General features: G+C 42.2%; 1 protein-coding gene across 1 annotated transcript in view; it reads left to right on the top strand.

Moving 5' to 3' along the window:
* The window catches only part of LOC134457887 (sodium- and chloride-dependent GABA transporter ine-like), a 40,590-nt gene that overhangs the window by 9,432 nt on the left and 13,821 nt on the right, over positions 1-17,337 (top strand). Inside the window, exons 4-8 of the mRNA XM_063209892.1 lie at positions 180-325; positions 2,661-2,776; positions 3,456-3,588; positions 8,435-8,569; positions 16,811-16,917. Of these exons, the coding sequence (XP_063065962.1) occupies positions 180-325; positions 2,661-2,776; positions 3,456-3,588; positions 8,435-8,569; positions 16,811-16,917 (637 nt within the window). The remainder of the gene's footprint in view (positions 1-179; positions 326-2,660; positions 2,777-3,455; positions 3,589-8,434; positions 8,570-16,810; positions 16,918-17,337) is intronic.

Genomic DNA, 17,337 nt, shown 5'->3' with positions numbered 1-17,337 from the left:
TTTATATTTTACCATTACATTATGGGGAAAAAATGAACTTTAACACAATATGCTAATTATTTGAGAAGGACCTGTATACAGTATATTTGAGAGTGCACAAGTCTACGTAGTATATTTGAGAGTTGAGAGTCTACGTACCATGTGTATGTGCTTGCTTGCGTTGCGTGTGTGCCTCACAGGAGTCGGGGTGTGCATGGTGGTGGTGTCCTTGCTCGTCAATGGCTACTTCAACGTCATGATGAGCTGGATCCTGTTCTACCTCTTCAGCTCCCTCAGTCCCAGTCTGCCCTACCTGACCAACGACAACGCCTGGAACACACCAGGGGTGAGTTTCTCAAAAGAGAAGTTGTTAGCCTGTTAGCAACTTCGGTAGTTGCCAATGGGAAAATGCATTGAAAACAACAAAGTAGCTAATGTAGTAAGCAACTTAGGTTTTGAGAAATTCACCCCAGGGGTGGGTATTGGCTAGGGCTAAGGCAGTGATTCTCAATCTCAAACCTTATTTGGCACGGGGAACCCCATTTTGACTTCCTTAATTACTGGGGACCCCACACACATTTTTTTCATACACAATACACAAAGTTATCTTCCACACGCCGCGCTCTTCCATCTTGTTGTGCGTCTCTGAAGTAATCAAGTAGTTAGGAAATGGATCACACTCAGTTTTTCTTCTTCTTTCTTCTTTTCTTTTTATTTATTTAAACATTGCAGGGACTGATATGACAGACGTTTCGGCTGCACAGAGCCTTCTTCTTCTTTCGGCAGCCGAAACGTCTGTCATATCAGTCCCTGCAGTGTTTAAATGAATAAAAAGAAAAGAACAAGAATGAAGAAAACTGAGTGTGATGCATTCCCTAATAACACGACAAAAATTAAAACATGACTGAGCTACATAAGTTGTAGGGTATTAAACCTATAGATATCCATGATAATCTAAGGTTCTACATGTTGTTTCAATGAGAATATTAATTAGCTATGTTGTATTACAAAAGTCATATTTATCTGTATTCTTTTTTCACACACATTCAGACATTTCAGGCGACCCCACATTGGGGTCTGGATTCAAGGCACACACGATACATATGCCACAATGCGATTCTATCACAATTAATTGAGATTCATGTACTATTGCGATGCATAGCAAATATTTTCTTTAAAGCAAAGAAAGCTCCCACACACTGTTCACATTTGCATGGTTCAATGCAACGTTTCTGTCTACTGACCTTCTTGCTTGAAGAAGGTCAGTAGACCGAAACGTTGCATTAAACCATGCAAATGTGAACAGTGTGCTGGAGCTTTCTTTGCTATAACGCTGGTGACCTAGGGGTTCCACTCCTACGCACCTGACCAAGAAATCTTCACTTACTAAAGTTCATTTTATTTAAGCATTTTGGCATTTGGGAGAGAGCTTCCATCACAAGATAAATATTACCTACTCTCTACTGAACAAAAGGAACCTGTAGCAAATAGAATTTTGAAAAGTGATACTGTCCCATTTTTTAAAATAAGCTTATTTTACACCTCTCCTTGAGTTAAATGATAGAGTTTTACCTTTCTCCTGTACTTCCTGTCGTTCTCTGAGTATGGCAGTGCAATTTTACCACCAAGCTAGCAATTAACATTGACCAGCTGGCGGCAAACTGGTCTCATAGGACTCAATGTTAACTGCTTGCTTAGAGGTAAAATTTGCACTGCCATACTCAGAGAACAGTTGAAAGTACAGGAGAAAGGTATAACTCAATTATTTAACTCAAGGAGAGGTGTAAAATAAGCTTATTTCCAAAAATGGGACAGTATCACTTTAATAAATAATCAATTGTCATGAATCGATGCACTATATTGGGAAAATAAGTATTGCAATACCTTGTCATGAATCGTAGTACAGTATATTGTGAAAACAAGTATTGCGCTGCATTCTCATGGCGATGTTTTTGTACACCCCTAGTATTTAGGATGATGGAGAACAACACTTTGATGAAAATGTAGATGAAGTGAGACACAAACGGAGGAGTGCATGGAGAAAGAGAGAGGGAATACATGAGACATTAAGGGAAGAGTGCATGGTGGTGAAACAGAGAGAGGGAATACATGAGATATTAAGGGAAGAGTGCATGGTGGTGAAAGAGAGAGTGAATACCTCAGACATTAAAGGGAAGAGTGCATGGTGGTGAAAGAGAGAGTGAATAGAGGGGAGGGGAACAGAGGATTCATGAGGAAAAAGGAGAGAAATAAAAGATAAGGTGGTGGCCAGTAGGGCTGTAACGATGTTGTATCGAACCGAGAAATCGTGATACACAGAGTCATGATACTGTATCGCGATACAAGGAGGCAGTATCGCGATACGCTCTTTTAATGTTTTGTTACCCATCAACCCAGAAAACAACCACATGATAGGAAGTGATAGTGCTTCCAAGCATCATCATAATCATATAGAAACTTTTAAAAATTATCAGTAGCCTCTTGTAACCTATTCTACCTATAAACTATCAAAGTTTTTATTCATAAATTTTATAATGTTGGCAAATGAGAAATTGTGGAGTTTATCGAACCGTAGGTCATGAATCGTGATACAAACCGAATCATGAGTTGAGTGTATCGTTACACCCCTAGTGGCCAGCACAGCCATATCATGGCATGCCCATTTCTTTGCACACCCCTAGAACACGCCACGGGCCGTGGACGTGGACATGGACATGGATATGTGGGACCTGGGGGGCGACTTGTACAACTTCACCAATATCACCAGATTGGACAGAGCCACCCGCGACTTCTTTAAGTAAGCAGCATGCTCTCCATTCATGTGTTGCCAGATGGAAAATACTGAATTATCGTACCAAAACCTCAAAATTATTGGGAGGAAATTATCGTACAAGACCTTAATTGTTGTTTCAAGGCATCAAATGAACTGAATGACAACTCTGAAATTATCGTACATCATGTTTTTGTGATCGTACAGAGCACAAAATGGACAAAATTATGGTACAAATACGATAATTATCGTACATCTAGACACACTGCCATTCATTCATTCCATTTCTTAATACTTTTTTTGCAGAGTAGCTACAGAAGAAATTGTGAAATTAAGATTTTTTAAAAAAGTTTTTTTGTAAAGAAACAACACAAGACATTGTTTAAGTAATACAAAATCTTTGTGTTTTCAGGACCTAGTTAAGGTGGTAGGTGTTTGCTTTCGAGGTGACTGCCTAAACTCGAAAGAGATTGAGGAAAACCCTGTTTCCACACATTGCATTAGCATAGAGGGAGTTACCAGCCGGTATTCTGGGTGTTCTGCAAGATTTTTCATACAAGTGTGTGTGTGTGTGTGTGTGTGTGTCTGTGTGTCTGTGTGTGCGTGTGCGTGCGTGTGTGTGTGTGTGTGTGTGTGTGTGTGTGTGTGTGTGTGCGTGTGCGTGTGCGTGCGTGTGTGTGTGTGTGTGTGTGTGTGTGTGTGTCAGTGTCCGGGTTCTTGGGATCTCCGATGGAATTGAGCAAATGGGCAGTGTACGATGGGAACTACTTGGATGCCTCGTGCTTACTTTAATCATCGAATACCTTTGTATCTTCAAAGGAGTGAAGCTTTCCGGTAAGGTGAGTGTCCATTTCATTCCCTTCAACAAAAACTGCAAGGATTGATGCTGATTGAATGAATGAATTTGCCTGAATTCATTTTACAGTTAGTTGACATCACAGGGTGTTGCACTTGGCTGATGATTTCATCCCACACGACTAAGGCCCGGGGATAATTATGCTTGCTGTGTTGTCTTAATTATATCCCTGAAACGCTGGTATTTCGTGTCAACGTGATAACTTTTGAACGTATGGTTGGATTTGTTCCAGATTTGGTGTGTTAATGCTCTAGGGTAGGTTCATGAACTGATTAGTTGTTGGAGGCCACCCAGATTCTGTGTGTTGATGCTCTAGGGTAGGTTCATGAACTGATTAGAACACTTTCAAGATGGCCAAATTCAAGATGGTGGATTTTTGTTTGGCCCTTAACTTCTAACTGGATGGATGGATTTGCTCCAAAAAATGTTAGCTTTTTTTCACAATAGTTGTTTGGATTTAAGCCTATGCACAGCACAGATCTATGTATAGATATTAAATATGTTTCTTTTATATTTTTAATTTAATATGTTAGTTCATAAATAGATGGAAGGGAGTGGTAGGAATGATGTGGGACTGGAAGCGTCACATTTCTGGGATATACTTTTAGCAGTTGGAGGTGACTGCATAGGCCTAGTTATTCATGTAAACGTATGCACATGCTCTCTTCGGAACGATCAGGGCACTATATGCACTGGAGGTATCACCGTAATATTGTCTACCATTGTTTGACTTTACCGCAAACGAAACATGACAGTTCAGAATCCCCTCGGGATTATGTCAGTATTGCACTGTATGTGTAACCCGAGGTGTTCCTGCGCAGTCCACCCCTCTGGGTCTCAAACTTGCCACCTCGTCAAGGCATCGGTTTGGGTATGGGAGTCACAGCACGATAGTGCTGAGCTAAAGAACTTCCAATGCACTCCTAGCTTCGTTTTACCATATCGCATTGATTACTTCATAATTCATTTTTGTTCTGGATACTTGATGCCATGCTGTTGGGTGGGAGCAGTGAGCTCAGCTCTGGTTTGAAAGGAGTGTACCAATCGCTGATAGTTGACGTTCATGACGTATGTTGTTATAGGACCAAGTGCGTTCGCTTATTCTTATTGGCTGGGCATCTGCTGGATTGGTGTAGAGGAAACAACTTGTCTCTGAATGTGTCCAAGACAAAATAATTAATAGTTGAATTCAGGAGGAAAGAACACCAGTTTGAATTGAAACCATTAACATCAACGGTGAGACAGTGGAGAGAGTGAGAAACTTTAAGTTCCTTGGCGGTACCATCTCAGAAAACCTCACCTGGGACAGTCACATACAGCGTATTGTAAAAAAAGGCCAGTAATGTCTGTACCACCTCAGACAGGCGCGTAGTGCCCATTGGGAGGTCGGGGACTTGTCCCGGTGGGCCGCGACCGCGAAATGTATGTAAGTGGCCACCTTATGTTGTCAGCCAGTGTTGAGGTACAGTATATCACGAAAGTGAATACACCCCTCGAAGTTTTGCAGATTTTTTAGTATATCTTTTCATAGGAAAGCATTACAGAAATGTCACTTTGACACAATGATTAGTGACCTTTTAACAACATATTTAACCGCTTAAATTTCTTGTTCACTCAGAAAAAAACAAAATACAGCCATTAATGTTTGAACATGTACTCACAAAAGTGAGTACACCCCAGATTAAAATCCGGTAGAGAAGGGGTTATGTTGCCTCGAATCGTCTCGAAATGAAAAGGGATGACAAGGGAGGTCATCAGTGTGCGTTTCAACCTTTCTTTGCATTGAACTTTAAAATTTTGAGTCTGCATCTGGCTTAAATAGATTGGTGTGAGATTTGAATGCAATCCTATGGAGAATATCATGATCTGCTTCAGTAGTCACAGTGCATGTTGACATGTATGTTTCTTTTAGGTGTATTTCAGATTGCCAATGTTGACAGCATTCATGCATCCCCAAACCATGTCAGTCCCACTACCATGCTTGGCGTATGAGAGGATACACCTTTTTTGTAAAACTCACTTGTTTACCACCACACATGCTTGACACCATCTAAAGCAAATTTGTTTATCTTGGTCTCAAGAGAGATGAACAGACCAAGGATATGGATCACTGGAACCATGTCGTGTGATCTGAAGAGACCAAGATAAACAAATTTGCTTTAGATGGTGTCAAGCATGTGTGGTGGTAAACAAGCGAGTTTTAGAAAAAAGGTGTATCCTCTCATAAGCCAAGCATGGTAGTGGGACTGACATGGTTTGGGGATGCATGAATGCTGTCAACATTGGCAATCTGAAATACACCTAAAAGAAACATGCATGTCAACATGCACTGTGACTACTGAAGCAGATCATGATATTCTCCATAAGATTGCATTCAAATCTCACACCAATCTATTTAAGCCAGATGCAGACTCAAAATTTAAAAGTTCAATGCAAAGAAAGGTTGAAACGCACACTGATGACCTCCCTTGTCATCCCTTTTCATTTCGAGACGATTCGAGCCAACATAGCCCCTTCTCTACCGGATTTTAATCTGGGGTGTACTCACTTTTGTGAGTACATGTTCAAACATTAATGGCTGTATTTTGTTTTTTTCTGAGTGAACAAGAAATTTAAGCGGTTAAATATGTTGTTAAAAGGTCACTAATCATTGTGTCAAAGTTACATTTCTGTAATGCTTTCCTATGAAAAGATATACTCAAAAATCTGCAAAACTGTGAGGGATGTATTCACTTTCGTGATATACTATATTAGATGCCACAGTGAAGGCTAACTAACTACGTTCCACTTCTTATTACTGATAAGAAATTGACTCACCAGTATATATACTGTCTACCCGACCTCAATACCTCAGTGACGGTGTCAAACAGAAAATTGGCCACACCCCTTCCCTACTGATAATGTTCATACACCGTAGATCGTGGAAGTTTACTAGATCTTAGTAACATAGTTTCGTTTTCAGTATTTCAAGAACCTGTGATATTTAGATTGGTTACCAAGGGATGGAAATATTAGTAAGTTGTGATTTATTTTCTGATTTCCACATGACTGTTACAGTTTACAGTCTGCCACTCCAGATTCACTTGTTCTGTGGTTATTGACTTGGGTTACGAACAGACTCCACCAAGTGGTAAGGAAGTGAACTGCAGCTAAGCAGGAAAACACGTTGTACATGTTTTGATGGCATTGGTTTGTTAGAACTAGCGGTATATCTCCTTACAGTCGAAATAATGTTATATCATGCATATATTTATATGTGGCACATTTAGGATGTAGCCTATGTAATGTCTGAAGAAATGGAACAAAATAATTACCACACAAGATTCTGATGTGAGCAGTGCTGGGTGTGTAGCCTAAACTGTGGATTAAAATGTAATTGCAAGAAACAAAGACATCTGCTGCGACGAAGACAGCGTTGTGCTTTGAAGTAGCCTAGGTTTGTCTTAGTTGCTGCATGGTGGGTTTATTGCACAATGTAGACCGACTTTTTGTAAGCTATAGCAATAGGCCTACAAACTGTGAAAATGACAGTGGAGTGCACATTTTCATGGAACAGTGATGCGTGTCATGGCGTGATGTAGCCTAACCTGCAATGTTCTATGGTGAATGCTTTGAACTGTGATGATGGCTATGTATTTCATCAAGTGTAGGCTACAATTCTCCACTTCAGGTTGATATTTTGACAACACTAATGTCCACATGTAGTAGGCCTACGACAGCAGATTTTGTGTTTTTTGTCTTTTTGGTTAGGGAACCATGTTGTTTGCGTTGTTTTGTGTTTTTTTTTGGTGGTGGTGGGGGGTAAAAAGGGCCGCTAAGGGGAAAAGTATCCCGGTGGGAAAAGTCTTCCCACTCCGCCCCTGACCTCAGACGATTGAGAAAGTTTGGTATGAGACCCAAGATCCTGAGGCTCTTTACACAGGCACCATTGAGAGCATTCTGACCTGGACCCTAATTGCATGGTATGGGAACTGCTCTCAATCCAACAGGAAAGCACTTCAGAGGATTGTGCACAGCACAGAACATATGCGGCTGTGACTTAACCGGTTACATACCGCCATTCCGACATACCGCCATTTGACTTTTTATTGTAAAAAAAACACATTTCCAGCTTGCAGGAACTGTTTTCAGACCCTACCGGTAAGGGCATTTGGACCGTGACAAAAATAGACACTAAATTATACACTAATCCTGTAATTGTGCTGTCACTCTCTCCACTTCCGCTCATGTAACAACATTGATGCAAATGTCTTGCAACAATGTTCAAATGATTCGAAATGGCTCGGAATGACAATCAAATACTGTCGGAATGACGGTATGTCGGAATGGCGTTGCCCCCCGACTTAACCCTCCATACTGGAGCTATTTGAGGGAAGGAGCATCAGGAAGGCAAAACAAAATCTTGGATGATCCTAGTCATCCCAACCATGAATTGTTTGATATATTACCATCTGGTAAACCATATAGAAGCCTGAAATCTCACAATGCCAGACTACGAAGTAGTTTCTTTCACCAAGCTGTTAGATTGCTGAACTCATGCTGAAGACAACAAGGCACTTTCTTTGCACTTTTTCCATCCCCTCCACCCCCCCCCCCTCTCTCTCTCGTCTTTTTAATCTTTTTGAGGACACAAAAACACAACAATTTTTACTCTTTATAGGCTTCAAACCTATAATAACACGTAATAAACAAATCTTGAATCTTGATTCTTGAAACCCTCCCCAGAGAAGCGTAATCAGACCATTCGTGAATTACGAAGTAATTAAAAAAATGAATGGTCTGGCCTGTCAGGCTAATGCACTCCTGGTTCTATGCATATCTTTTTACAGGTGGTGTATGTGACTACCCTGCTCCCCTATGCTGTCCTCTTCCTCCTGCTGATGGTGACTCTGAGTCTTGAGGGCATTGGAGAAGGTCTCTCCAACGCCTTCGGACCTAGTTGGTACCGCCTGGGTTCATTTGAGGTGAGACTTGACACAACTAGAAACATGCACACACCCGCACGCACACACACACACTGAGTGTGACGGAGGTCTTCCTGCACAGCTCGACCCCCTCGGGGCGCGAACTTGCGACCTCGTCAACTACAACTTACTTCGGAAATGGGAGGCACAGTAGGATACCGCTGGACTAAAGGACCAGTCCTCCAGCCACTGTATGAGGCTTTCGGGAGGGAGGTTTACCAACGTTCCAAGCTAACTCTGCCAGTTAGCCTCTGTTACATGAGTCACACATAAGCTGCATACATACAGTCATACATACAAACACACTAAGTTCAGCTCTGTTTAGTTTACAGTTCCTTGTATTATTATTATTATTATTATTATTATTATTCCTCTTCTGCCTGCATTAGTGGGTCTTGTTTAGCTTGACGGCATGATAAACCTTATTAGCAGCGCTTTAGTGTACTCTGAGGTGAAGTGGGTTTCATGTTTTCGTTTTTAGGGGATTCACCTTTTTCCAAGAAGATTTTTCAGGCTGCATTGGCTGCACACACTATGCAAAAATAAATAAAGCCTGCCCTCTGTGACTGGTTATTTTGCTCAGTAAAGTAAACCAATGTTTTTTACCTGCATTGTTTTGGTTAAGGTCACAAAGCACACCTGTCAAATATGGGTAACAATATTGACAGTTCTGCAAAGTATAACTTAATTAGCAGTTATGAATGGCATATGTCTATCTGCCTAAACAACTATTGGACAAATAACTGCATTCTAAACTTCTGCAAAATATTAATGAACAAGTAGAATAGGCGGTTTCTATAAATGGTACTGGTCTACTAGCCTACCTACTGTATTTATCTGTCCGTGTATGTAGTGTGATGAGACTAAAGTAAGTAGAAGTATTAAAGGGTATTAAGAAGTATTAAAGGGGCACAAGGTAGGATGACGTCGTTTGTGTGGTGCCCGTGGCATGCCTGTCTCAAAATCTACACCATAATGAAAACAATGCTGTTCAAATAAACACGCTCTGAGAATGTTTTTCATCACGGAATGCCAGCAGTTGACACAAATCTGAATACAGTATGTAAAGCGATTTTTCGTATGATAAGTGTTTCCCACGACACTCCTTTGGACCGCTCTGTCAAAAAGTTGCATTCAGGGTTTTCTGACAGCGGACCGTGGAAGTGGTCGCGAGAATCATTGTTCACTTATAGTAGGTGCGATCGAGATGTGTCAACGCATGAATGCGCATTTAGACAGCAATGCACCCTGGATGGAAAATGCTGCATGACGGTTAGATTTCCTGTCAAACTTCGAAATTTCGTCGACGTTGCGTTGACGAGGTGACATGTCACATGGTGTAAAACTATCGCGGGATGAATGCGGCTGCAGTCAGATCTTGCAACCTCTGCAGTTGCTTATCCCCTTCAACGCTCGTCGGCGCTCGTCGGCGGACTGCCTCCGAGGTCACGCGCCCATGAACTGGTTGGTCAACAACTCACTCACGTGTGTATATGGGTCTTGTCTCACACCTCTACACAAGTTTGCGCAGGTCCCCACTTCAGCTCCTCCTCACTGCCTGTTCCCCCACTCCTCACACGTGGTGTGTTAGTAGAGCAAACCGATGCGAGCTCATCGTCTCGTTCATATTTGTGGCCGACTTTAAATGCGCTGTATTTAATAACACCCACATCGTGACAACAAGTTCTCGCTGACGTCCGTTGCGCAACGTCGACGCTCGCAATGAAGTCGTATGGGCTTAGTGATTCACATAACCATCGGCTAACTCAGCACAGTGATTAATTAAACTTTTAATCCTACCTGGACCCCCTTTAAGATGCTAATGTACAATGCTTATTTCAGGTTTGAGATGTCTGTATTTAAAGGACCACTTTAGTCAATTTCAATATGCTGTCATATTGCTCACGCTACCCTTGACTTGTCAGTGATGCCACATTTCTCGGCTCAGCCCTTTCCGAGATATGAGCTATTCTAATGGGGGGCGACGTTTGTTTACACTTTTTTTTTTTTTGAAAATAACATAGGCCTACTACAAATATTTTCCCAAAAGGTAACGCTGTTTGCTAGTTGTCTGCTGATTAAAAAAAAAAAAATGTAAATAAAGCGCTGCCCCCATTACAATGACCAGGATCTCAGAAAAGGATGAAGGGAAAAAAAAAACAGTTACTGAGGGTCCAGGGTCCAGGGTAGTCTGAGCATTACAACTGCATGTTGAAATTGACTGAAGTTACCCTTGAAGACGGGAACCATGAACAAAGCTTATAAGTTACATTCACAGGAATAAGAACACTGGAAGTGCCATTGCCGTTCAGTTAGCAACATGCTAATATGCTCACGCAGAGACCACTTTGAAGTTTAGTGTACAGGAGACAAATCTTGTCTATGCGCATGTCTTGATGGGAGCGTACCTATGTTCCCCGGGTCCTATGTTCCCCGGGTCCTATGTTCCCCTGTCTTTGTATGGGAGTGGGGAACATAGGACCCTTTTTCTAAACCTTCCCAAAACCATCAACCTAACCTGTCAGAAATGGTATGTTTCTGAGTTGTAAATTTGTGTCCTGACCAAAACTATCCCTAAACCTAACCTGTCAGAGGTGCAACAACAACCTGCGCTTTGCCATGCGGCAGCAGTCTACTTGGAAGCAGCAGGGAACATAGAACCCTTTTTTGAAAAAAGGGTCCTAAGTTCCCCGCATTGTATGTTTCCGAGTTTTCAAATTGTGCCCTTCCCAAAACCATCCCTAAACCTAACCTGTCGTAATGCAATGTAACTATCCCTAAACCTAACCTGTCAGAGATGCAACAACAACCTGCGCTTTGCCATGTGGCAGCAATCTACTTTGAAGCAGTGGAGAACATAGAGCCCTTTTTTGAAAAAAAGGGTCCTATGTTCCCCAGTAGAGGGGAACATAGGACCCGGGGAACATAGGGATGACCCCATCTTGACTATGAACGACAAAAGGTACATGAAGCTCAGAAACTGTTGCTAGACTTTTTAAGAGCAGTAGGACGGTTACAAGCGGAAGGCAAGCATTCCATCAGTCCGATTTTCAAAGCTCATTGCCATAAAATGCGCTTTAAGGTGCACAGTGTAATATTTTCAACAGTTCATTTCCAGAATTCATGCTGCCCATTCACAAATGCTATCTTTTTCACAAATATGTACCACCACCATCAAATTCTAAGTTCAGACTGGGGAAATTGCTCTTCTCCATGTCAGTTTCAGTGAGCAGCATAGTTGCAATACCTACTCTGGCCACCATCCTACACAGTGCAACTTTACTGTAAGTTCAATTACAAGCATTCACTCNTGTCGCGCAAATCTCCTCTAGTTGCCCAAATTGCTTTTGTCACTGGGTTGTCTTTGTAAAGTCAATATAACTTCTGACACTAGGTGCGATCGACATGTGTCAACGCATGCATGCGCATTTAGACAGCAATGCACCCTGGATGGAAAATGCTGCATGACGGTTAGATTTCCTGTCAAACTTCGAAATTTCGTCGATGTTGCGTTGACGAGGTGACATGTCACATGGTGTCAAACTATCGCGGGATGCATGCGGTTGCAGTCAGATCTTGCAACCTCTGCAGTTGCTTATCCCCTTCAACGCTCGTCGGCGGACTGCCTCCGAGGTCACGCGCCCATGAACTGGTTGGTCAACAACTCACTCACGTGTGTATATGAGTCTTGTCTCACACCCCTCCACAAGTTTGCGCAGGTCCCCACTTCAGCTCCTCCTCACTGCCTGTCCCCCCACTCCTCACACGTAGTGTGTTAGTAGAGCAAAGCAGTGCAAGCTCATCGTTTCGTTCATATTTATGGCCGACTTTAAATGCGCTGTATTTAATAACACCCACATCGTGACAACAAGTTCTCGCTCACGTGCTTCCGTCAACGTTGGTCGACAGCAACAAAGTCGTATGGGCTTACTGTTGTTCTCTTGTCACGTCTGGTGGGGGGGCGTGTCTGTGTTCCCACAGTTCATTGGTCCCACATCACTAAGACTTTCAATTTTTTGCCCAATTGGTCCCACAGCCCAATGGTCCTACAGCATGTTCCTGCTGTTCCATGTTCGCACATCAATAAGAATTTATTCAAATATAGGCCCTACGTTCCATGGCAGAGAGAAAGGCACATTCTCTTAGTTTACTCTGAAATGTGGGAACATGGAGTTTTGGAACATAGGGCCTATAATTGAATAATTTCTTTACAAATGTGGGAACATGGAATAAGCTGTGGGACCAATGGGCTGTGGGAACATAGAGCTGACCGCGTTTGGTGTGATTGCACCAGGGGGTCAGGATTTGGCTGGTTAGCTTCGCCCATTAGCAAGGCACTTCCTCGTCGCCACTTTCATGAATTCACATCATATCCGGGACCACTTTGCTCATGATGATTGGTGGGTGCGCCATTGCTCTCAGCACATGCAAGAGTTTAGGGTTGGGAACACAGACCTATATAGGGCTGAATTCGAAACGGGAGGCAGTGACTCGATGACTCTCCTCCTACATAAACAGGTCACTGATCAGATAGGTGAAGTTAGCTGATGAGGCCGCCGTTACGAACGGCACTAACCAGTGCGCTGCCTTGCGCATTTGATGTTACGGCGATTCTATGGCGGGAGTTACGTTCATCACGTTAGCGCTTAGCTTACGCATGCTATTTGAACGGTGAATGATCGTCAGATGGCGGAATCGTAAAATAGGCTATAAATAGATCTAGCGACAGCATATTTAGATACTACAATGTTGATTTATCCATTCGATTTTCAATATCTACATACATAAGTGTCAGAATAAAGAGTATGATAAGGTAGTAGCTTGGGTAGTAGCCATGTTTGTTTTTCAGGTTTCCGGTTGAGAGGGAGGTGGCGCACAGCATGTTGGGTACCAAGGCAGCGAAGTCAGCATCTGATGCTGACCTCAAATATCCCCGTTACGCCCACAAATGCAGTCAACTGCCGAGGGAGGAAATAAAGCAATATTTCATTTCGATCCACACTTCATGACTCGATGTCCTGTTAGCTCACTGGAAGGACAGCTGCCTTCCCTGTTTCGAATTGAGCCTAGGTCTGTGGTTGGGCACCTTATAATACCTCCATGCATCCAATGCCCGTCTTCCATATAGCTTTCTGGTCAACCTTACGTCAGTCAGTAACGTGGCACGTAATTGGCTGAGTAAACTGGTCCCGGAAATGAGCTCCATTAACCCATTGACGCCGGTTGTTGCGTTACGCAACATTGGCCCTGACGCCGGTTGTTGCAAAACGCAACATTATTGATAAGTCAATATTTTCAAGACGCATGGGAGATGCAATGCACAATATTTTGTTCAAATACACAAGAGTTGGGTGTTCTCGATTTTTTTAAAGATCATGTGGCAAAAAAAGAGTTTGATTCGTCGACAAAAATGTCAAATGAAATCAACGATGCTCGCTTCTGCAGACGTGGGTTGTTTAGCCATTTCTCACAGGTAAAAAATGCTGTGGTTCGCGAGACACACTGTTACAGCGAACGTGATGTTCAGTTGAAAGGTAATGAAGAGATTTTAATCGAGGAAAGGAAATATGATTAAAGACCCTTTAGGTAGAGAGCAGTTGTGTGATTTGCCGTGGCCGCATGAAGAGGTAGGCGAGTGGCTTCCAAATAGACAGTCGGCTAGATTTCGCTAGCTACCATACCATACGTCACCATAAGTTCTCTCCGACACTCGGGGCAATTGGCGAAGGTGCCAATATCTGAGGAATCACGTCCTTTAGATATAGGCCTATTGCAGAATATTTTCACTGAGGAACTTTCGGATATGGTGATAGCCTATTGGTGAGGCAGACAACGGTAGACATGCGGATTATAGACGCGCAACCACACATCCAGCTCAAAGTGGAGCCCCGTCTCAAAATAGGATGAAATTGCTCATCGGTCTCTGCATAACGTTTGGAGGAATAAAACGGCCATACTCGCCGGTGGGAGAGCAAGTGGCTGTATTAGACAAATGTCCCCCGATTTATGGCAGAAATTACTGCCTAATAATAATAATAATAATGATTATTATGATTTAGTTATAGTCGGCTATTGTAACAGTAGCAATAAACTAGTAGCCTAATAGCCTATAATAAATAGCAGCATCAAGCATTATCCTGAAAGCACATGAAACTTTTTTCAATCATTTGATTATGAGATAAGATTTTTTTAAGGAATATGTGTTAGTGTTAATGCTGAATGAGCATGAAAGCAGAGGATTTTACCTTTTAAATGCAATTTGACCCATGTCCCTATGTGTTCCAGAGGCTGAGATATTGCATTTTTCATAGGAGTTTCCAACCATTTTTTCTTATGTCAAAAAGGGGACCTTTTCTAAAAACTGGCTCAGGCGCCAATGGGTTAAACTCCATTTTGGAAGCTGAAAAATTTGTTCAATTTTGGCTGAATTCACTAGCCTGGCATTTCCCATTGAAATGACTGGGGGCGGGACTTATTCACTCTCTCCAGGTCTTATGGTGCATTCCACAAACATCATAGAGGAAGACTAGATACGCCATCGCTTATTTCAAGCACGTCCGCACAGGTCGGCCATATTAGCGCAGCCTAAACTCTCCACAGAGCCTCCGTTACACCTTAAATTAACTGAAGAATTGAGACGTTGAGATGCTGAAATATGTATGCTGTTATTTCGCTGAAATATTGACACGTGTATAAAAATAGTAGGGCTCCTTAAAATTTAAGTGCAGACTGAGGTAAAACGCACAGGAGAGTAATATGCTTCCCACTTATTTATTTGTCCAAAAATAGAGATGGACCAAGAGCAAATACACATTTTAACCGATGTTGTGCATTACGTTGATGGAAGGGATATATTAATCGCATTTGCACCAAATTAAAGGCGACAGATGAGGTACTGGAAGAGAGATTACGTCGCAACAATTTCATTCTAAGCGTCATGACTCATTTTGAACACAGGGTGAAGCTGTCGAACCCAAAGCAGAAAGTCGCACACATGGGACCGTTTAATTGTTATTTTACTCAAAATATAAAAGAATACTTTGTACATTTGTTTATGGGATCTATTTAATTACTTGAATAAGCCTACTAAACCATATTATACATGATTGTAGGCCCATGTACATTATACTGTAATGTAATATAATATAATATAACGTGAATATTAATCACTATGCAGTATCAACATAATACTTACGTTAGGAATTTTTTATACTGTATAACAAACAAAGCCTTTCGAAAATCGACGTTAAATTTGAGGGAATTATGGCCATCTGAAGAGTATCCATCACCAAAAACTCACTGCAACTGGTTGAGCCAGCAGGCTGCGCTAACATGGCCGTCATGCGCGGACGTTCGACTTGCATGACGGGAACCCGGATGGCGCGTCTAGTCTTCTATATGATGTCTGTGGTGCATTCCCTGAGGGTGGGAGATGGGATATTTCTGACCTCCTACATGCTGAAATGCATTGGAACGCCTGTTGAAGCGGAATGTTCAAGTCGCGAGCTGGGGCCAAATCGAATGGTGCCTTCACGATCTCGGGACCTCTCGAGACAGCTGACGACACTGCTCATGTGACAACCAAATTCTGGACTTTGGCGCATGAACGCCACTGATCCCGGAACAATCATGCGTGTTTTGTTTTGGTTCTCTTTTCTTTTTTTCACCTCCACTTGAGTCTCCACACCCACGACATATAATTTTAGCTGAAGTAGAGACCAGCATTGCTGTCATATGTGCATCTGCAATTGAATGATCAACTGGTGTTGTTGATAGTGATTACAAGACGATATTTTAGCATTTATGATACTGTTTACATGTCAGTTGCATGCATGGGCGCCATGTTGATGATGCGTGTGTCGTCACACAAAACATAAGCTCGGGAACTCGTTGTTCTATACTTCCGCCTGAGATCAACCTCGATAACTATCGATCTGACATTGCGTCACCAAATGTTCACTCCCACTTTCGCAAGGTTTTAGGTCGGCTTTCTTGGGATTCTCAACTTTTTGAACAAGCTAGAAGTACCCCGACTTCGAAATCGAGACGTCAACACAGTAATGACAGTGCACAGTGATAGAAATAGTTCAAGTTTGACTTGAAGGTTGGAACGTTTTCAAGTGGGAGGTAGCTGCCTCCTGGTTGCATATTGGGAAGCTCCTACTGTCGGTGAATGCGACATTATACTACCTCCATGGATTGCACAGTAAGGTAATGGTGTGGTCATTTCCTATGCCTCAGGTGTGGACAAGAGCGGTTTCCCAGGCTACGTACTCTTTTGGCATGGGGACTGGGGTCTTGATCTCCATGGGTAGCTACAACAAGCACAACTACAACAACATTTGCAGGTTGGAAAAATATATATCATTTAAGGCCTCACAACAATACACTACATTACCTGCCTCGATATAGCACAACACTTATAAACTCAGATCTGTTTGAATCAACTCGTACTTTCATCGTAAAGGAGAATTCCAGCCAATTTTTAACATGCAGTTGTATTGCTCACCCTTGTCAGAACGTCCATTATTCAGGCTAAGGGGCAACCTTTCAGTCGAAGCTATGAAGGCAGTTTTTTCCCCCCGTCATGGCAGTCCATTTTTTTTACGGTCTAATGGTTCAGCCCTAACAAAATCCTGGTTATTCTACTGGGGGCATGGCTTGTTTACATTTTTTAATGTCTTAGCATACTGAAAATATCAAGTTACACAACATCAGCAGACATTTTACAACACAATAACGCGATAACGTTTGGGATGATATTTCCA

Source organism: Engraulis encrasicolus, chromosome 11, assembly GCF_034702125.1.
Source record: "Engraulis encrasicolus isolate BLACKSEA-1 chromosome 11, IST_EnEncr_1.0, whole genome shotgun sequence".
NCBI lineage: Eukaryota > Metazoa > Chordata > Actinopteri > Clupeiformes > Engraulidae > Engraulis > Engraulis encrasicolus.
This window is presented reverse-complemented; position numbering and strand designations above follow the sequence as displayed.